The sequence below is a fragment of the Pan paniscus genome, chromosome 2, assembly GCF_029289425.2.
Source record: "Pan paniscus chromosome 2, NHGRI_mPanPan1-v2.0_pri, whole genome shotgun sequence".
Classification (NCBI taxonomy): domain Eukaryota; kingdom Metazoa; phylum Chordata; class Mammalia; order Primates; family Hominidae; genus Pan; species Pan paniscus.
This window is the reverse complement of record NC_085926.1, coordinates 168,277,038-168,293,528: the sequence shown is the minus strand read 5'-3', so window position 1 is coordinate 168,293,528 and position 16,491 is coordinate 168,277,038. Positions and strand designations below refer to the sequence as shown.

General features: G+C 37.2%; 1 protein-coding gene across 7 annotated transcripts in view; it reads right to left on the bottom strand.

The window, feature by feature from the left end:
* Window positions 1-1,616: 1,616 nt before the first annotated feature.
* Window positions 1,617-16,491, bottom strand: part of SKIL (SKI like proto-oncogene) — a 39,329-nt gene continuing 24,454 nt past the window's right edge. For 4 of the 7 annotated variants that reach the window (XM_063602594.1, XM_034957714.3, XM_003831922.6 and 1 more), the window contains 4 exons: window positions 13,639-13,871; window positions 7,988-8,229; window positions 7,192-7,416; window positions 1,617-6,192 (listed from right to left, as the gene is read on the bottom strand). In XM_063602594.1, the coding sequence (XP_063458664.1) occupies window positions 6,034-6,192; window positions 7,192-7,416; window positions 7,988-8,229; window positions 13,639-13,871 (859 nt within the window). In that variant the 3' untranslated portion in view covers window positions 1,617-6,033. The remainder of the gene's footprint in view (window positions 6,193-7,191; window positions 7,417-7,987; window positions 8,230-13,638; window positions 13,872-16,491) is intronic. The other 3 variants (XM_008957304.5, XM_063602595.1, XM_055110679.2) reach the window with 2 other exon arrangements.

The following is a 16,491-nucleotide window of genomic DNA, read 5'->3' as shown; positions in this document are numbered from 1 at the left end:
AATGGAGTACTATTCAGCCATACAAACAAGTGAAATTCTGAGACATGAAACAACACGGATGTATGTTGAAAACATCATGATCAATGAAACAAGTTAGACATAAAGGACAAGTATTTTTATTCCACTTACATACCTAGAATAGGCAAATTCAGAGACGGAAAGTAGAAAAAAAGTTATCAGGGGCTGGGGGAGAAGATATGCATTAGGGAGTTACTGTTTAATAGGTACAGAGCTTCTGTTTGGGATAATGAAAAAATGCTGAAAACAATGGTGATAGTTGCCTAACATTGTGACTATGTCATTGAATTGTACACTTAAAAATGGCTAAAATAGTAAATTGTTGTGTATATCTCATCACAAAAAAAAATTTAATTACAACTTAGAGGGTACTATAAATAGACTCTAAGATAGTCCCTAATGATCCCTGCCTCCCGGTATTCAAACCCTATGTAAACTTGTCCTGTAATAAAACAAGACAAAAGTGAGTGTGTGACGTACAGTCTGGGTCATAAAAAATTGTGGCATGACGTTTTCTTCTGGATCACTCATTTGGGGTAAACTAGTCATGTCATGAACAGCTCCATGGACAGGTCCACACAGTGAGCAATTGAGCACCTTGTCAGCAACCATGTAAGTGAGCTCGGAGGCAAATCCTTCAGTTCAATGCAGCTTTCAGACTTCAACCCTGGGTAACATCCTAAGTGCAACCTTACAAGAGCTCCTGAGCCAAAACAGCAAGCTAAATGTTCCTGGATTTTTTTCTAATTGCCCTTATTGATAACACCATGATATAATGTATAAGTAGCTTGGGGTTTTTTATTTTTAGAGACAAGGTCTCACTCCGCTCACTCTTACCCAGGCTGGAGTGCAGTGGTGTGATTATGTAACAGCTCACCACAGCCTCAAACTGCTACTCCTGGGTTCAAGCGATCCTCCCACCCCAGACTCCCAAAGCACTGGGATTACAGGTAAGAGCCAGTGTGCTTGGCCATCTCCTGGATTTCTGACATTGATAAATTTTGGGGTAATTTGTTATGCAGTAGATAACTTATACCAGGGATTTAGTAAGGATGGTGAAAAAAAATGTTAAAGCTGAAGTCTAAAAATCATTAAAGAAAATAATCACATAATGCTGGTATTTTCATCACCTGAAATATTGCATAAAATTTCCTGTTCTACAATAAAACACATTTTTCAAGTTAGTGTGTAACGAATAATGTACTTTTTTTTTTTTTTTTGAGACAGTTTTCGCTCGTCACCCAGGCTGAAGTGCAATGGCACGATCCCGGCTCACTGCAACCTCTGCTTCCTGGATTCAAGCGATTCTCCTGCCTCAGCCTCCCAAGTAGCTGGGATTACAAGCATGAGTCACCACACCCGGCTAATTTTGTATTTTTAGTAGAGACAGCGTTTCACCATGCTGGCCAGGCTGATCTCAAACTCCTTCACCTCAGGTGATCTGCCCGCCTTGGCCTCCCAAAGTGCTGGGATTACAGGCATGAGCCACTGCGCCCAGCCTACGAATAATAGACTTTAAAGGAACAAAGAAGAAAATGTCAATCTTAGGGAATGAGAAAGTTAAGCTCACACACGATACTGAAATAACTTGAATCAAATTTAATTGGCATTAAAAGTTTTTATTTAGTATTTGATCCACAATCTATACAAGTTATTTACAAGGCATGAAAATGGAAAACAGCACAAAATACAATTGAGGTATAAGCTCAGAGCACAGTATGTCATGTTTCAATAAATATAATTCAAAATTTGTAAACTAGGTGACCAGATACATGAGTCTTATTTTTAGTAAAACCATATAAAATATTTATTTCACGTGAGGTAGAGGACAGTTTTCTGTGTCATGTAATGCAACCAACCACAGCAACTTTAACCATAAAACTGTACATCATTGGCAAAATTTTAAATTTAATTATGGTCAATGTAGCCAATTATTTGTTTCAACAGTTGCAGAACAGATATTTCATTTACTGCCTTCACAGATTAGAAATTCAAAAGTAATTTAAGACTACTATGTTGGCTTAAAATTATCAGGATAAACAAATACTTCTAACAGGATAGTAGAAACAAGTAAAATTTTATTTCTCATAAACTAATTCCTCAAAAGATGTCCTACATTTAACAACTGTTTTCTAGGACATGTTTACTAGAACTACTTTAAGTATGCTGTGCTTTCTTTTCAAGTGAGGTATCTATATTGAGGAAAAAAATCTTATAAATTCCTTTTACATTAAACTAATTTAATACACTATTTTGTTTTCTGGGCTGAATTTTTAAATTTTTTTTTTACATTTGATCACTTTCTAATTCAAAAATTGTAGCACTACATAGGACATTTAATTCTATTATTAAATAGGCTCCAAATTACATTATATAGTTAAGAAACCATTTCAATGAAAGGATTTACAAAAAAAAAAAAAAAACTGTCCTTTTAAATGAAATGCAATATAAAATACTAATACGCTTTTCTTCCAAAAGTGGAAATGCTTAAGTACCCTATACTAGAAAAAAAAAAAAATTAGGCTGTTTATTCAATTCCACAATGTATAATACAGCAGTTTTATGTCCCTTATTGCTGACAGCTTCGATAAAAACTATTAACAAGTAGTTCCAAGCACAGAAATAGATGTACAGTATGAGCACGATTTTTCTTTATATTAATTTTTAATGTCCTATCATGTGGATTAAATGCATAAAGGGCAAATAAAAATGAGGAATCTTCCCTAAGTAATCAAAACATATGTCTTATTGAGAAGAAAATTTTAGAAGCTGATTAAAATACTTCAGCACTAGCTTTGCAATTAATTCTGGAGTAATGCCTTGACACATCTTATAGTACTTGAGTTTCCTTATAACTTTACCTTCCTTCGAACAGAAGAAGCTACCTATGTGCAAATAAACTGGTTGTTCTGTCAGGACTTCTAAAAGATATGGATAACCGGCAAATATATACTTTATTTCACCTACTTTAATAGCTGCTTTACAATTCGCTATGTACAAATGATTTTATATCTTAACTGGTAATATATTAAATATGTTATAAAATTAGTTCAAGAAGCATAAAACACCCTAACTCTCATGAACACAGAAATTCAAGCAAAAGAATATGCTTAAACAAAAACTAAAGCACACAGCAAACGTAAATTGTTGGTCAAATCTTTTCATAGTGTTATAAGTTACATTTGTGAAATTTAGGGTAGTTGAAGAGCTTCCTCAATAACAGCAAGAGGTTTTACATTTATTACCTTTATAGAGTAGGTACACTTTTCTCATAAAGTTTAGCCTACAGAAACTATCGCCACCCAAATTAAACATCACCCAAGCTAATATTCTTTCTTCCTTCTAAAGATGAGCTAGCGAAACTTTTTATAGGTTGTCCCTTTAATGCAGCTTTTTAGAATAAACATTTTTACATTTTTTCTAAAAAGAATTATTTTTTGAAGTCTGAGGAAAAATCTGCTTGCCTAGTGAATTTGGCACACAAAGAGTAACAACAAATCAAACTTTAAGCTAGCAACCAACACACAAAATAAGCATGCAAAGAATAGAATAAGTTTTATATGGATAAGATATTTTAGCCAACTCCACTTATAAGGTATTACAAAATCTCTATATTGTTTTCAAGCTATGTGTTGCAGTTTAAAGTTACTTTTAACAATAATACGTATATTTACAATTGACTTAAAAAACTATTTTCAAGGAAGTTAGACAGAAACCTATGGCACACCAATGCATCTTCTGGAAAATGAAGACGATACAATGTCATGTGGCAAGTTTTCAATATATGAAGGACTAGAAAAAATATTTCTTTACTCAATTCTGAATTACAAGTTCATAATAATTTAATGGTGTTTAAGCACTGCTTAAAATTTTCCAATAACATATTTCAAGGATTAAGCAATTTATTTTAGAAGTTTTGGATTAAACAAATTATCATTTTCTAGGTAACATAAAGCAGAAAGGTTCCAAGTGAATTAGAAATATAAATGAAATTATAGGTGTTTGAGTTTGTCTTCCAAAAAGCTGAGCTGTGACACAAATAATTCAAAATTAAAATAAAACTATATCATAAATATCTGATTTTTCCTTCTCCAGATCTAAATAGATTGTATTGGGAGAATATGTCATTTTAAATATTTGTTTCTAAAAATTAGCCAGGAGTGGTGGCGGGTGCCTGTAGTCCCAGCTACTCGGGAGGCTGAGGCAGGAGAATGGCTTGAACCCAGGAGGCAAAGCTTGCAGTGAGCCGAGATTGCGCCACTGAACTCCAGCCTGGGAGACAGCGAGACTCTGTCTCAAAAAAAAAAAAAAAATTTGTTTCTACATGTCATTTTAATATTTGTTCCTCCTTGAGAAGATTCCAAGACTCAACAAATTAAATTAGTCTTAATATAGCAAAATTTAAATGGAAAATAGAAAACACATTTAGGTTATACTCAATTTAGTAAATAAATTACATTTGGGGAAGTACAAAATTCTTTTTGGATATGTACTATTAAGCAAAATATGAAAATAACTGGTTAAATGACAACCTAGTGATTCTTTCTACACCATTAGATTATCTACCTTCTATGCTGGAAATAGAATATAACCGTAACCCTAGCTAATTTATTTTAAAATAAATATAGCTCTCTGAAGTAATTTCATACATAGTATCTTATAAGAGAACATGAAAAACATTTATTATCCCATAAAATCCATGGGGTAATAATGTCAATTAATGATAGTTTCAGGAAACTTCCTTTAAAAACAGATCTAAGAATTTTACCTAATATATTTTGAGCCAAGAATTAACAAATATGAAATTTGCCATTAGAGAATGACAGACTTTTCTATGCAAAAAAAAAGTGCAGAAGATGTTGTCCCTCCCAAAACTATGGAATTCCTTTATCTTCTAAAACTTATCTAAAAATCTTTTAGTAGCAGGTAACTAAACTGTCCTATATGCACCTATCATGTACTATCAGTTGACTGTAAATTCCTGATTTTGATATTAAGTAGTAAATGAAAATGGTCCATTCGTGCAAATTTTGGTAAGACAACATTTAAACATACAGAAGTCCAAAATAACCTTCAAGGTGTTTAACATTTTACAACTTAAAGGAAAACAAGTCCATTATATAAATTTTAGTAAGACTCATAACTACATGTAAAAACTGTACAGGAGGATTATGGATTGTATAGAAACTGATACACAACAGTGGTATCAGTTTTTCTCAAGAACGTTAATATTTTCACACCACTATTAACAACACAAACAAAAGTTCAGAAATTATCACATTTTATTTTTGAAAAGTTGCTGCTTAAAAAAAAATCTAACTATAACCACATTTAAACTGAAAAACAAATTACAACTGCTGCTTCTGTTTAGCAGCAGCACATAACAACACATGCTTCTTCCCCACTGTGCTCATGGGGTATGCTATAACCTCAGTAAAATTCCTCCTAGGGTACACATTAAAAAGAAGAGAACTGGTGGAAATTCATTCCACAATCTGAACAAAGTAAAAGTAAATTTGGTGTATGTTAATGAGTACACTATATCAACTTAGAAAAATTGTGTTAATGAGAAAAGGGGAGATTCAACTCCTTGAGTAGCTCTATATACTTAAAATATAAAGCCACCATTGTATCTAAAATTGAGTCTGAAATATGGATAACAAAATTGACCACAGCTATTTTCCATCACATATTGCAGCTTTTAAAAAGTACACAATTGTTAAGTTTGCATTAGAAATATAAGCAGATTACCTACTAGTTGAAACCATATAGTATTGTTACTAAGCTGATTTTTTTAAAAAAGTACAAAGAAACATACATTTTCATTCATTTGGAAAATGTAAAAATTTAAGTACTAATATATAATCTCTTCACTTTCTCTGATCTACAAATGGATAGAATGCCTAGTTATCGTCATGCAGATAAATTCTTCAGAATTCAATTACCAAAGCAAGCAACAAACAAACAAACAAAAAAAACCTTGTCAGTAATACACAGATGAATCTCTAACAGTTTCTATTCTTTAGCAGTCTTTGATGATTTCAGAATTTGCAGCTTTAGCTCTTTTATCATCATCTCTAACTTCTGTCTTGCTTCCCGTTCCTGTCTGAGTTCATCTTGGAGTTCTTGCCTATCGGCCTCAGCATGGTCCAATCTCTGCCTCAGTTCTGCCAACTATGTGATTTAAAAGGCGCTATCAATTTTAATTGTTTTGTTTTTCCATTTAATCCTCATATCATAGAAAATATCTATTTTCAAATTACTTTTTACAAAACGAACTATTTCATGTATACTAAATCCATTAAGTATCTAATACTATTAATCTGACATCTGACAGGACACTAAATTTAAGAAAAAGCAAAGGAACAAGAGGAAGGAACATATCCAGCATGTTCATGTTCATTATGCCCTATACTTTACTATACCGCTCATCACAGCCTGCTCATGTTAGTTATTTGTTCGTGTTCCTTAAATTGTGAGAGTCTATTAACAAAAGAGAATTGCTTATTTTTGCTCCAGTGCTTTTGAACATAACAGGCAACAGTTCCTGTTTGTTAATTTGTAGATTTGAAAGCTCATATACTACATTAAAATAATATAACATATAATATTCAGAGGGCTAGAGATTAGCAACTTAGGTAACTAAACTGCAGTAACCTGATAAAAATTTAAACTAATAAAAGCAACAAACATCAAAATAATCATCTTGGACAATACAGCATAAAGCTATGTTTAACAGAATTATCTATTTTGAAATCTAGCTTAGTAAACTGAGCTTGACAAAAAGTAATTCCTTTATTAGAGAAGTAACGGTGGCCGGGTGCAGTGGCTCATGCTTGTAATCCCAGCATTTTGGGAGGCTGAGGTGGGCAGATCACGAGGTCAGGAGTTCAAGACCAGACTGACCAACATGGTGAAACCCAGTCTCTACTAAAAAATACAAAATTTAGCTGGGCATAGTGTCGCACGCCTGTAATCCCAGCTACAATCAGGAGGCTGAGGCAGGAAAATTGCTTGAACCCAGGAGGCAGAGGTTGTGGGGAGCTGAGATTGTGCCACTGCACTCCAGCCTGGGCAACAGAGCAGTCTCTGTCTCAAAAAAAAAAAAAAAGAGAAGTAACAGTTTCCATTTCCATGCTGAAAGGGCACCATTATACAAACAGTAATTCTTACCTGTCCTGCATATTCAGCCTCTTTGTCTTTTTCTAAATTTGAGTCACAGGTACATTTTTGCTTCATTATCTGCTCCAATTTTTTCTCTAAGTCTTTCTGTTCAACATAAAATTCTTCCATTCTTTGAGCATGTTCATTCTGCAAAGATTCAAGCTCTTTCTGTAAATTCTGCTGTTCTTCAGTGAGTTCCTTCATAGATTTTGAACTACTCAACATTTTTACTTCCTGTAATGTAAAGAATCACAATACAAGTTTTACTTTATTTTCACCATGTTAAAATTTTCAGTTCTGGAAAATATAGCACAGAAAATACCTAAAATTCAGCTATCATTATCAGTTCTATATAGAGGTAATTATTTTAAAAAACTATTTTCTCAAAAAATTTTAAAGTATATTATAATTGCTTTTCAGTGTAAAACAATAATCTTAAGTACATTTGTAGCATCTCATTTTGACTTTTCTTACTAAGAATATACAGGGGGGCTGGGCGCAGTGGCTCACACCTGTAATCCCAGCACTTTGGGAGGCCAAGGCTGGTGGATCACAAGGTCAAAAGTTCGAGCCTGGCCAACTTGGAGAAACCCCATCTCTACTAAGAATACAAAATTTAGCCAGGCATGGTGGCACGTGCCTGTAATGCTAGCTACTCGGAAGGCTAAGGCAGAAGAATTGCTTGAACCTGTGAGGTGGAGGTTGCAGTGAGCTGAGACTGCGCCACTGCACTCCAGCCTGGGCGACAGAGCAATATACAAAAGTATCTTTTCATAATGGACTATCATTTAGATAACAATTTTACCATCTGAAGTTGTTGCTTCTTTTGCAAAATCAAGTTTAGTTTTTCCTGTTGTTTTAAGTAAGTTCTCATTACTTCTTCCATGATTTTTCCCTTATCATCCTCACAAATGACATCTTTCACAAGAAGCGGAGATGAAGCGGCAGCAACAAGGCCAATTCCCACTTTGTTTATGTCTCTGACTAAGTTGCAAGTGGCAGACTCAGATTTCCTTTTACTTGTAGAATTATTTGAGATTGATGCATCTTGGAGAGAAAAAAATCAAGTAACAAAGTATGAATATCACTCCATTAAAAAAATCACTAGAACAATCCATAAATGTAATTTTAAAAACATTTCATTTATAAATTAGACCAAAACAAATAAAATAGGAATAAATTTAACAAAAGCAGTGCAAGTACAATGAAAACTACAAAACATCACTAAAAGAAATTTAAGACATAAATACATGGAAAGACATCCCAAATTCATGGATTGGAAGACTTAATATTGTTAAGACAGTAATAGTCTCCAAATTGATCTACTTATCAGTGCAATCCCTATCAAAATCCCCACTGGATTTTTTGCAGAAATTGAAAAGCAGATTCTAAAATCCATATGGAAATGCAACAAACCCAAAATAGGCAAAATAATCTTGAAAAAGAATAACGAAGTTGAAAGACTCACAATTCCCAATTTCAAAGCTTACTACAAAGCTACAGAAATCAAGACTGTGTGACATGACTTAAAGATAGACATACAGATCAGTAGAACAGAATTCAGAGTCCAGAAATTTAAAAAACTCATACTTTATAAGGCAATTGTTGTTGACAAAGGTGCCAAAGCAATTCAGTCAGGAAAGAATAATCTTTTCTGGCCAGGCGCGGTGGCTCACGCCTGTAATCCCAGCACTTTGGGAGGCCGAGAAGGGCGGATCACAACGTCAGGAGATTGAGACCATCCTGGCTAACATGGTGAAACCCTGTCTCTACTAAAAAATACAAAAAATTTGCCAGGCTTGGTGGCGGGCGCCTGTAGTCCCAGCTACTCGGGAGGCTGAGGCAGAAGAATGGCGTGAACCTGGGAGGCGGAGCTTGCAGTGAGTCGAGATAGCGCCACTGCACTCCAGCCTGGGCAACAGAGCAAGACTCCGTCTCGAAAAAAAAAAAGGAAAGAATAATCTTTTCAGCATACGGACAACTATATCCACATGCAAAAGAATAAGGTTGGACCTTATGCTGTATACAAAAATTAACTCTAAACTGATCAAAGACCTAAATGTAAGAGCTACAACCCTTAAACATAAATTTCTTGGCTGGATGTGGTGGCTCACACCTATAATCCCAGCACTATGGGAGGCCGAGGCAGGTGGATTACCTGAGGTCAGGAGTTCACCACCAGCCTGACCAACATGGTAAAACTCTGTCTCTACTAAAAATACAAAAAAAATTAGCCAGGCATGGTGGCGCGCACCTCTAATCCCAGCTACTCAGAAGGCTGAGACAGAAAAATTGGTTGAACCCGGGAGGTGGAGGTTGCAGTGAGCTGAGATGGCACCACTGTACTCCAGCCTGGGCAACAGAGTGAGACTGTCTCAAAAATAAATAAATAAATAAATAAATATTTCTTGGAATTGGGATTAGGCAATAGTTTCTTAGATATGATACCTAAAACAAGAAAAAAATAGATAAATTGGTTGTAATAAACATTTAAAACTTTTGTGCTTCAAAGAACACTAACACGGCCAAGCGCGGTGGCTCACACCAGTAATCCCAACACTTTGGGAGGCTGAGGCAGGTGGATTGCTTAAGCTCACGAGTTTGAGACCAGCCTCAACATGGCAAAACCCCAACTCCACCAAAAATACAAAAATTAGCCAAGCATGGTGGTACATCCCTGTAGTCCCAGCTACTTGGGAGGCTGAGGTGAAAGGATGGATTAAGCCCAGGAGGTAGAGGTTGCAGTGAGCCAAGCTGGGGTGATACAGCCAGACTTTGTCTCAGGAAAAAAAAAAGAACACTAACAAGAAAGTAAAAAGAAAACAGTATGGTAAATCAAGTATCTGATAAGGATCCAGTATCCAGAATATATAAAGAACTCTTACAACTCAATAGTAAAACAACAACCTAGCATTAAAATAGCCAAAAGACCTGAATAGACATTTCTCCAAAGATATGCAATGTCCAAGAAAAACATGAAAAGATACTCAATATCATCATTCACTGAGAAATTACAAATTAAAACCATGAAATACCACTTCACAACCAGTAGGATGGCTATATTCAAAAGACAAACAATAACAAGTGTTGACAAAGATACGCAAAATTTGAAACTCCCAAGCTACCACAGGAATGTAAAATGGTGCAACTGCTTTTGAAAAGTTTGGCAGTTCCTCAAAACATTAAACATAATTACCACATGACCTAGCAATTTCACTCCTAAATACATACCAAAAAAAAAACTGAAAATATAGTTCCACACTTAAACTTCTACACAAGTATTTATAGCAGCATTATTCTTAATTGCCAAAAAGTAGACCCAATGCAAATGTCCAACTGACGAAGGAATAAACAAAATGTGGTATATTCACATAACGGAATCTTATCAGGCCATAAAAAGAAGTACTGGTACATGCAACAACATGGACTGTGAAAACATTATCTTTCATGAAAGAAGGATAAGCTTCTTGACCAGACATGAAAAGCCACATATTGTACAATTCCTTTTATATGAAATGTCCAGAATAAGCAAATCCATAAAAATAGAAAATAGATTAGTGGTTGCCAGAGGCTTCAAGAAAGGGAGAATCAGGGAGTGACTCCTAATGGATTATAGGGTTAATTTTTGGAGTGATGAAAACATTATGGGCCAAGGCGGGTGGATCACCTAAGGTCAGGAGCTCAAGATCAGCCTGACTAACATGGCGAAAACCCTGTCTCTTACTAATAATACAAAAAAATTAGCAAGGCGTGGTGACACACGCCTGTAATCCCAGCTACTCAGGAGGCTGAGGCAGGAGAATCGCTTGAACCCGGGAGGCAGAGCTTGCAGTGAGCCGAAATCACCCCCACTGCACTCTAGCCTGGGCGAGAAGAGTGAAACTCCATCTTAAAAAAAAAGAAAGAAAAGAAAACATTATGGAACTAAATTAGCTGTGATGGTTGCACAACTTTGTGAATGTATTAAAAACCACTGAATTGTAGGCTTTAAAAGGGTAAATTTTATGGTATATAAATTATCTCAATAATTTTTTAGAAGTCATTAGAATTAATTTAAGAAATAAAATACAATGTAAATATGGCATAATAGTCATTACTAATTTTTGTTTACCATATTTAAATCTGAAGAAAACTGAGTTTTAAAAATCTCAAAATTGGCCAGGCATGGTGGCTCACATCTGTAATCCCAATGCTTTAGGAGGCCAAGGCAGGAGGATCACTTGAGGCTAAGAGCTTAATGCCAGCCTGGGCAATACAGTGAGACCCTGTCTCTACAAAAAAATGAAAAAATGAGGCAGGCGCAGTGACACATGCCTGTAGTCCTAGCTACTAGGGAGGCTGAGGTGCAAGGACTATGAGCCCAGCAATTTGAAGCTGCAGTGAGCTATGAATGCATCACTGTACTCCACCAGCCTAGAGCAACAGAGTGAGACTCTGTCTCTAAAAAAGAAAAACGAAACAAAAAACCCTCAAAATAAATGTATAGAAAACCCCTGGCCGGGCGCGATGGCTCACGCCTGTAATCCCAGCACTTTGGGAGGCCGAGGCAGGCAGATTACCTGAGGTCAGGAGTTCGAGACCAGACTGACCAACATGGAAAAACCCCGTGTCTACTAAAAATACAAAATTAGCCGAGCGTGGTGGTGCATGCCTATAATCCCAGCTACTCAGGAGGCTGAGGCAGGAGAATCACTTGAACCTGGGAGGCAGAGATTGCAGTGAGCCGAGATCACACCATTGCACTCTAGCCTGGGCAACAAATACGAAACTCTGTCTCCAAACAAACAAACAAAAAAACCAGAAAACCCCCACCCAAGAATCAGCCAGGCGTGGTGGCTCACGCCTGGAATCCCAGCACTTTGGTTGGGAGGCCAAGGCAGGCGGATCACCTGAGGTCAGGAGTTCAAGACCAGCCTGACCAACATGGAGAAAACCCGTCTCTACTAAAAATACAAAATTAGCAGGGTGTAGTGGTGCATGCCTGTAATCCCAGCTACTCAGGAGGCTGAGGCAGGAGAATCTGGGAGGTGGAGGTTGCGGTGAGCTGAGATCTCACCATTTTACTCCAGCCTGGGCAACAAGAGTGAAACTCCTCAAAAAAAAAAAAAAAAAGAAAGAAAAGAAAAGAAAACCCCCAAAAATCTCAATTCTCTATAAAAACTTAAATAAATAGAGGACCCTCCAACTGTTCCAATGCAGCTAAAGTAACTGTCACACTGCCTAATCGCTAAGCAAAGCTGTGCTGCTATATGGATGGTAACACAGGCAATATCTGCAGACGTGTCTCATTTAATCCACAGTATTTTAAAAGGCACGGTAAGTAACCAGCTATTTTTCTTTTAAATGACCAGTCAATATTCCACATTTATGCTATATGCCTGGCCCCCAGAGCTTTCAATCCTTGCTTTATTCCATAACTAAGCTTCCTTGAGTTCTATACCTAACTACTCTTACTTACATAATACTTCTTATTATTAAATGGTGTCTCAGTTCATGGCAAATCAGAAAGAAAAATAAAGGTTGGGTGCGGTGGCTCACAACTGTAATCCCAACACTTTGAGAGGCCAAGGCAGGAGGATCACTTGAGCCCAGGAGTTCGAGACCAGCTTGAGCAACATACCAAGACCATCTCTACAAAAAAAAAAAAAAAAAATTTTTTTTTTTTTTTTTTTTTTTTTTTGAGACGGAGTCTCGCTCTGTCGCCCAGGCTGGAGTGCAGTGGCGCGATCTCGGCTCACTGCAAGCTCCGCCTCCCGGGTTCACGCCATTCTCCTGCCTCAGCCTCCCGAGTAGCTGGGACTACAGGCGCCCGCCACCACGCCCGGCTAATTTTTGTATTTTTAGTAGAGACGGGGTTTCACCGTGTTAGCCAGGATGGTCTCGATCTCCTGACCTCGTGATCCGCCCGCCTCGGCCTCCCAAAGTGCTGGGATTACAGGCGTGAGCCACCGCGCCCGGCCAAAAATTTTTTTTTTTAATTAGCCAGGCACAGTGGTGTGCGCCTCTGGTCCCAGCTACTAGGGAGGGTGAGGTGGGAGGATCACTTGAGCCAAAAGGTTGAGGCTGCAGTGACCGCGATCTCACCACTGCACTTCAGCCTAGGCGATAAAGACTCTGTCACAAAAAAAGAAAAAAGAGGAGGAAAGAAAAACAAGGATCTCCTGAAGACTGACAGCAAATAAAAGGTAGGAAAGGAAAAAAATTCAGACAAAAATAACTTGCAGTCTGAGGCCAGGTAGCCTGTATCTATCTCAGTCTCCTGAGCTATCACCACGCTAGAAAAGTATAGCAACTGAGATTAAAATAAATCACCCAGAGTTTTGAAGGGTAGCATTTTTAAAGGTAAAAGCTCCAATTATCTGAAAATTTAGCTTAAACAAAAAGCCTGTTTGAAAATGCTGAATAAATGTGTTCATTAGATATTTAATTTTAGAAAGATAATCTCTGAATACTTACCTAAACGGCTACATAATTCTCTACTTGTTTTTAAATCCATTTTCTCCTGTTCCTCAAGTGAGACATCTGGATAAGACACTGTTTTTTGAAGTTTACCACTACTGTGAGCCTTCTCTGACTGTCTTGATATGGACTTACTTGCCTCTGTCTTTGTGAGCTCTTTAGACTGGGATACAGCAGAAGTAAGCGACACATTTGGGGCAACCACTTTATCACACATGTATAAGTAGTAGCTGAAAACAAGTAAAAGCAAAACAAGACATATATTACATATTACGATTAAGTAAAAATCAAATATGTAACATGCATTTCTGTGGTTAAACTTTTTTTTTTTTTAACCAAAACAGACAATATTACAACTCAGAAAATAAAGGTCACAGTAAAGAATTCTTAGGAAAAAAAATCAACACTTTAGGCATTACAAACAAAATTATAAGGGATTTTTTGTTAGTTTGCAAGTAACCCACGCTGGAGCGTAGTGGTATGATCATGGCTCACTGTAACCTCTAACTCCTGGGTTCAAGCAATCTTCCTGCCTCAGCATCCCAGGTAGCTGGGACCACACATACCCGTTTTTTTTTAGAGATAGGGTCTTGCTATGCTGCCAAGTTGGTCTTGAACTCCTGGGCTCAAGTGATACCCTCCCACCTCCAACTCCCAAAGCACTAGGATTACAGGCATAAGCAACCATAACCAGCTTGCAAGTAATTTCGTTTTTTTTTTTTTTTTTGGCAAGTAATTTCTAAGCACTAAAAAGATACACAGAAGGAAAATCACAGGCTCTTCTCCTTCCCTCAAAACCACCTGAGAATTAAAAGCATTAAGGACTTTATACAGCTGTGTAACAACTCTGAGCAGGTAAAGTTTTACTCTAGAAAAAGAATAATCTATAACTACTTTGGAGGACTTTATCTTGCCCACCACCCTTCCAAAGCAGGGAATCTTGGCTCTTTGCTTTGGTGAGGCTGCTTCAGTGGCAGACTGCAAGGCTATGTCCTGACTCACAGGAGGCTCAGTGAGGAGCTCCCAGGGCTCTTCTTATATACCTCAGAGAGAGAGCTCTGAATGTCGCCCAGCTACTGGGCAGTTCTTGTATCAAACCCCACTGAGCAATCTTCTTGAAATACTTCACTACTTCCTACTCATTTGATAAAATGGCAATAATAAATTATGCAAAACTAAGATAGAAGAGATTACCAATTTTGACCAAAACTCACATAAAATTGCCCAGTAGACTCATCTGAGAAGCTCATGGGACAAACAAATTTCAGCTAGATATTTAAGTACCACATTTGTAACTATATTCTGAGTAACACTTAGCAAAAAGATGTAACCATTTAAGACTTGACACTCTATCCCCTGAACTCCAGACAATCTCCTCTTACATTTCATTTTCTTTGTACTAAGACATCTATATTGTTCCCCTTTGTTAATAACATACATTTTTGAGCCAAAATCTCAGTTTTCTGACAGGACAAGAAAATTGACAGGTTTAATAGTGCTCAAAAGACTTACTGCAAATACAACAGGTAAAGTAGTGATTGTACAAATGTAAATAAGACTCAGTCTCCTTATCACCATACTTGGAGGGAATACAGATTTACACTAGTAGAAAAAAATCTAGGGCTCAACAACAAAAAACTTACAATCTAGGGTGAACATTTATTGAAACAGTAAAACTCTGATTTTGAGAAGTACGGTTATTAAGAAAGCTCTTAGTTTCAAAAGAATTTCTTTTTAAAATATCAAAGTTGCAGGCCGGGTGCAGTGACTCATACCTGTAATCCCAGCACTTTGGGAGGCTGATGGCAGGTGGATCACTTGAGGTCAGGAGTTCGAGACCAGCCTGGCCAACATGGTGAAACCTCGTCTCTTCTAAAAATACAAAAATTAGCTGGGCGTAGCAGCGGGTGCCTGTAATCCCAGCTACTCAGGAGGCTGAGGCAGGAGAAATGCTTGAACCCGGGAGGCGGAGGTTGCAGTGAGCCGAGATCATACCATTGCACTCCAGCCTGGGCAACAGAGCGAGACTCCGTCTCAAAAAAAAAAAAAAAAAAATTGAAGTTGCGGCTCGGGGCGGTGGCTCACGCCTGTAATCCTAGCAGTACTTTGGGAGGCCAAGGCTGGCAGATTACCTGAGGTCAGGAGTTCAAAACCAGCCTGGCCAACATGGTGAAACCCCATCTCTACTAAAAATACAAAAAAATTAGCCAGGAGTGACAGCTGGCGCTCAGGCTCAGCTACAGGATGCCATGGCAAGAGAACTGCTTGAACCTGGGAGGCAGAGGTTGCAGTGAGCCAAGATCCTGCCACTGCACTCCAGTCTGGGTAACACAGTGAGACTTTGTCTCAAAAAAAAAAAAAAAAAATCAAAGTTCTTGAAGAGTTGGTTTACCTCTTGAAGAAAAGTAAGAAATTAAAGGAGAACTTCCATTTTTTACTTGAGGGCAAAAAGAAAATGACCTATTTCTAGAAAACACATAGAAACACATAGTAAAGGTTATTTCAAATATTCAGTGCAATTTACAATTCATTTCATTTCAGATTCTTTCTTTGAAATTTTTTCTAATAAGAGTAACTAAATACAATTCACCTACCATTTCCCTATAATGATAAATAGAAACAAAAAATACATTAAATACCAATGTACTTATTTAAAAATAATTTTGAATTTTCTTTTTTTCTTTTTTTTTGAGACAGTTTTGCTCTGTCGCCTAGGCTGGAGTGCAATGACGCGATCTCGGCTCACTGCAAGCTCCGCCTCCCAGGTTCAAGCAATTCTCCTGCCTCAGCCTCCCGAGTAGCTGGGACTACAGGTGCCCGCCACCAGGCCCGGCTAATTTTTTTGCATTT